This window comes from Brassica oleracea, unplaced genomic scaffold (assembly GCF_000695525.1).
Source record: "Brassica oleracea var. oleracea cultivar TO1000 unplaced genomic scaffold, BOL UnpScaffold01493, whole genome shotgun sequence".
In the NCBI taxonomy this organism is placed as follows: Eukaryota; Viridiplantae; Streptophyta; class Magnoliopsida; order Brassicales; family Brassicaceae; genus Brassica; species Brassica oleracea.
In genome coordinates this window covers 4,167-9,289 of record NW_013618027.1, presented here as the reverse complement: position 1 = coordinate 9,289, position 5,123 = coordinate 4,167, and the positions used below count along the sequence as shown (strand labels likewise).

Sequence of the window (5,123 nt, the reverse complement as noted above, 5' to 3'; positions counted from 1 at the left end):
CGTCGGAATGTCCGTCAGAATACCGCTGTTTTCTTGTAGTGATCCCAAAGTTTAAGATTGTTTATGGAGTAGAGGGCAAAGACTTGGGCTTACGTTCAATTGATTTGTACCATAAAGCATGTGTGGAAATCGATGAAGAAGGCGCTGAAGCCGCTGCTGCTACTTTTGTAGGCGGTTATGGGGGTTTATATAGGGAGCCTCTGTTATCAGATGAATTCCCCTTGAGGGGATCGTAATATTAATCAGGCTATATAAAGTCAAGTGTATTACAGATATCTCGGAAATACAGTTGTTATCTTAACAAATCAAGTATAACAGAATTGGGAATATGCTCATATATTCTTTCACCCTCCCGCAGTTGAAGCGTCGTAAGGTATGACATTGAGACTGATTCGAAATTCTTCAAAGAGAGTCGTTGGGAGGCCCTTTGTTAATATGTCTGCATATTGCAGGGAGGTCGGGACGTGTAACACCTTTACTTCACCAATAGCGACCTTCTCCCTGACAAAGTGTATGTCAAGTTCCACATGTTTGTTCCTTTGATGTTTGACAGGGTTAGAAGATAGGTACACTGAGCCAATGTTATCACAGTAAACGATTGAGGCTTTGGTGATCTTGAAATGAAGTTCCAGCATCAAGTTTCTTATCCAGCTGAGTTCTGCAACAGTGTTGGCAACCCCTTTGTACTCCGCTTCAGAACTTGATCTTGAAACAGTTGGCTGTCGCTTTGATGACCAAGAGACCAACGTTGAGCCAAAGAAAACACCGAAGTCTGATGTTGATCTTCGCGTATCGGGACAACCGGCCCAGTCCGCGTCTGCATATGCAGTCAGTGTGTCGATCTTGCCTTTGTAAAGCTACTGTCCATGATGAATAGTTCCCTTAATGTATCTTATGATTCGCTTGAGAGCCTGCAGGTTAGGGATTCGTGGATCATGCATATAGAGACAAATCTGGTGGACTGCGTACGATATGTCCGGGCGCGTGAAAGTCAGATACTGCAATGCCCCAACAAGACTATAATATTCAGTAGGATTAGGAATTCTTTCGCCATCTTCAGCTGATAGATTGGATTTGACGTCAACCGGTGTAGAAACAGGTTTGCAGTCTGTAATGTTTGCACGAGCGATGATATCTCGAGCATAGGTCGATTGACTGAGGAACAGACCGTCTGCGTTGAAGTCGGCTTTGATTCCTAGGAAATGATGTAGGCGACCGAGATCAGTCATTGCGAATTCTCTCTTTTGCGCCGATATGATCCTGTTGAGCAGAGTATGTGATGAGGCTGTCAAAATGATATCGTCGACATAGAGGAGATGTATGCCATGTCTTGACCTTTCCTGAAAACAAACAAAGAAGAATCGGCCTTGCTTATGGCAAACCCCATGTTAGATAAATATTTTGTAAATCTTGCGTTCCAAGCCCGAGGGGCTTGTTTTTAGCCATAGATCACCTTTCGAAGCTTGCAAACATAATCTGGATGATCTTTGCTCACGAAACCCGGAGGCTGATGCATATAAACCGTTTCATCAAGTTTGCCGTGTAAGAATGTGTTTTGTACGTCCAGCTGATGGATAGGCCAGTCATAAGCCACTCCAATGTTGAGAACAGTACGAATGGTAGCTGGTTTTACCACGGGGGAGAAGGTTTCGTCAAAGTCAATGCCTTCTTGTTGTGATTTACCATTCGCGACCAGTCTGGATTAATGGCGTTTGAGGTTGCCATTTGCGTCATACTTGTGTCTGTGTAGCCACATTGATCGTACTATATTAACATTCTTTGGGCAGGGAACCAAATCCCAACTTCCAGTTTTAATCATTGCATCATGCTCATCACATATCGATGGGTTCCAGTTTGGGTCAGCAAGGGCTTGGATATAGCTTTTTGGTAGTGGTGGTTTGCTGGTTGTGAGAAGAGAAAGCACAGATTTTGGTTTGTGAATGCCATCCATTGCTCTCGTTGTCATGGGGTGACGAGGAGGAGCAGGTGCTTGCGGCTGAGGGGAAGGATTTTGTGTTTGAGGAGGCTCAGTGTTTGGCATTGGGCTTTGAAGAATCGATTGGAAAAGAGGTGATGATTCTTCATTATGATCAAGGAACTGATATTTGGATATCTGTTGTTTAGAATTTGCAGCAGGAAGTTTTTCCTCATCAAAATAGACATGTCTCGATATGATTATTTTTTTGGTTTTTAAGTCGAGACAGCGGTATCCTCTGTGTTGAGAAGGATATCCAATGAATAAACAGGGTGTTGATCTTGGAGCAAGCTTGTTAAGATGAGAGTAGTTGAGATTAGGAAAGCAGAGACAACCAAACACCAGTAGGTGATGGTAAGTAGGATTCTGCTGGAAAAGAACAGTGTGAGGAATCTGGTTTTGTATTGCTGCAGATGGAAGAATATTAATGAGGTGGACAGCGACATGGAGAGCTTCTACCCAGTAGCTTGGGGAGAGCTTTGCCTGAGCTAGTAAAGTCCTTATCGCATTGTTGATCGTTCGGATCATGCGTTTGGACTTACCGTTTTGCTGAGACGTATGAGGGCAGGAGAAGCGAACTGATATCCCATTCGTATCGAAATGTTTTCAAAATTGAATGCTGTTATATTCTCCGCCATTGTCGCACTGAAAAGATTTTATAGTGGTTTTGAATCTGTTTTGGATGTAAGCTGAAAAATGAAGAAATTTGGTAAAGACTTCGCTTTTCTTTCTGAGTGTGTAAACCCAAACATAATGAGAGTATTGGTCTAAGAACAAGACATAATAACGAAGATCGCTTATGCTTGGTTCTGGTGAAGACCAAACATCAGAGTGAACAATTTGAAAAGGGGAAGTCGTTTGTGTTTGTGAGTTTTGAAATGGGAGTTTGGTTTGTTTACTCACAAGACACGGTTCACAAGAAGATGGAAACAAACTTTTATTCATTTTAATTGAATTGGAGGAAACAAGAGAATTTAAAACAGATTTATTTTTATGGCCAAGACGTTTGTGCCATAAGAAAGGAGAGGAAGCCAAGAGAGCTGTTGAAGTTGATGGCGACTGTTTATTGAATGAAGCTGGAAGGGGATACAGATCGCCTGAGCTCTCATAGCGGAGCAGAGTTTTCTTGGTGAGAAGGTCCTTCACAGAAAAGCCAAAAGGATCAAAATCAACAGAGCACCAATTATCACGGGTGAATTTACGAACAGAGATGAGGTTTTTAACAATTTGTGGTGTTACCAAAACATTTTTAAGAGATAAAGGTCTGGTGGGAGTAGTAAGAACGGAAGAACCAACAGATGTTACCGGAATGCTGGAACCATTGCCCACGATGATGGAATGATTGATGCAATTATTATTACCAGAAGAGAGATTACCTGCAGTGTTGGAGATGTGTGAAGTCGCTCCAGAATCCATGAACCAATCTGCAATTCCATTATCGGGTAGAAACTCTGTAGTATAAGCCTCTACAAAGGGTTGAATTTCTGTGAGCTGAGCTTGATGATTGTTGTGGTATGCAGGTCTCTGAGACGACGATGACGCATAAGGGGGACCGCGATATGTCGTATGTTGATTAAACGGAGTCCAATTTGCAAATTGATTGGGCCAGGGGACCATTGGGCCTGCATTGGACGACATTTGAGGTTGGGTCCAGTAGTTAAAATTGGGTCTGCCTTGATATCCATTGCCTCTTCCTCGATAGCGATTGCCTCTCCGATTGCCACGGTAATTGTTCTGGTTGTTTCGTGACTGTTGATTGCGGCGAGGTTGGTTGCCGGTGTCGTTGTTGTTGGTCGATTGGGTAACCTTTAACGCTGAGGAGGAAGACGAGGTATCAGTGTGAATCGCAGCCGGTTGTTTGTGTGTCTTCTTCAGTCGTTGTTCCTCCATCTCTAGCATGGATTTGGCATTGTCAAAGGATGGGAATGGTTCCTTGTGCTTTATCAAGTTAACGATATTATCATACCGTTCGTTCAGGCCATTTAGCAAGTACATGACCAAAGTTCTTTCATTAACTGGTGCGTCGACATTGGAGAGGAGGTCAGCAAGTGTTTTAAGCTTCATGGTGTATTCTTGAATTGTCTGATTACCGATCTCCGTTGTCCGTAGTTCGTTGTCAAGCTGAATGGCTCGTGCTTCTTTGTTGTTTCTGAATTGGTTTTCGATGCGGAGCCAAACGTCTCGAGCCGTGCCGCCTGTCTTGAAGCTCGATTTGAACAGCGGTTCGGTTAGAGTACCATAGATCCAGAACTTAACCAAGCCATCTCGCTTGTGCCAGTTGGCATCGTCATCTCCATTAGGTTGCAGGGTTCCATCAAGGTGTCCAAGAACATCAAATGTCAAGCACTGTGTCATGAACAGCTCTCTCCAAGCATCATAGTTATGCTCAAGAAAGTCGAGCTTAATTGGTATGTGAGTTTTTATATTGGTGACTCCAAAGGCTCTTTCAAGCGGAGGGGGCTAAGCCATGGTGTTTTTAGAAGAATAGAGAGAGAATTAGAGATTGCGTGAGAGAAGAGAGAGATAAAAAAAAAAGAAAAAAAATTCAGAAGCTACTGTAGCTCTGATACCATGTTATCAGATGAATTCCCCTTAAGGAGATCGTAATATTAATCAGGCTATATAAAGTCAAGTGTGTTACAGATATCTCGGACATATAGTTGTGATCTTAACAAATCAAGTACAACAGAATTAGGAATATGCTCATATATTCTTTCAGCCTCCAGAGATGATAGATTTTGTGGCAGATCATCCATTTTTGTTCTTAATTAAAGAAGACACAATTGGAACTGTTTTGTCTGCTGGTCAGATCATGGACCCTTCCGACAAATCTTCTTAGGGGGGGCCAAGGTCCAAGCGGGATTTCGGTTTGGTTATATGGCAAAAAAGTGTGACCGAATTAGTTGAATATTGTTTGACCTTTTTATTCATTAATGTGTTTTTAAATTAACTGATTCATATTTATATGTTTGTTTATTCGTAAATTCTCATCAATCGAATGATATAATTTATTTTTTATTTATAAATGGCAGTTTACTTGTATGTGCCTAGTTCAAATTATATATTTAAAACTATATATATATATATTAAAAAAAAATTCATAAAAATATCCCAACTAAATTTTGTCAAGCCTTTTAATACTCACTTT

At 41.6% G+C, this 5,123-nt stretch overlaps 2 protein-coding genes across 2 annotated transcripts; both read right to left on the bottom strand.

Annotated features, from left to right (window-relative positions):
* Window positions 1-344: 344 nt before the first annotated feature.
* On the bottom strand, window positions 345-1,229 carry LOC106321370 (uncharacterized mitochondrial protein AtMg00810-like). Its single transcript, XM_013759653.1, has 2 exons — window positions 963-1,229; window positions 345-857 (listed from the first exon to the last, which is right to left on the bottom strand). The coding sequence occupies exons 1-2, from the start codon at window positions 1,227-1,229 to the stop codon at window positions 345-347; spliced, it is 780 nt and encodes a 259-aa protein (XP_013615107.1).
* A 473-nt stretch (window positions 1,230-1,702) lies between these two features.
* On the bottom strand, window positions 1,703-4,330 carry LOC106321369. Its single transcript, XM_013759652.1, has 2 exons — window positions 2,980-4,330; window positions 1,703-2,553 (listed from the first exon to the last, which is right to left on the bottom strand). The coding sequence occupies exons 1-2, from the start codon at window positions 4,328-4,330 to the stop codon at window positions 1,703-1,705; spliced, it is 2,202 nt and encodes a 733-aa protein (XP_013615106.1).
* Between the last annotated feature and the right edge of the window lie 793 nt (window positions 4,331-5,123).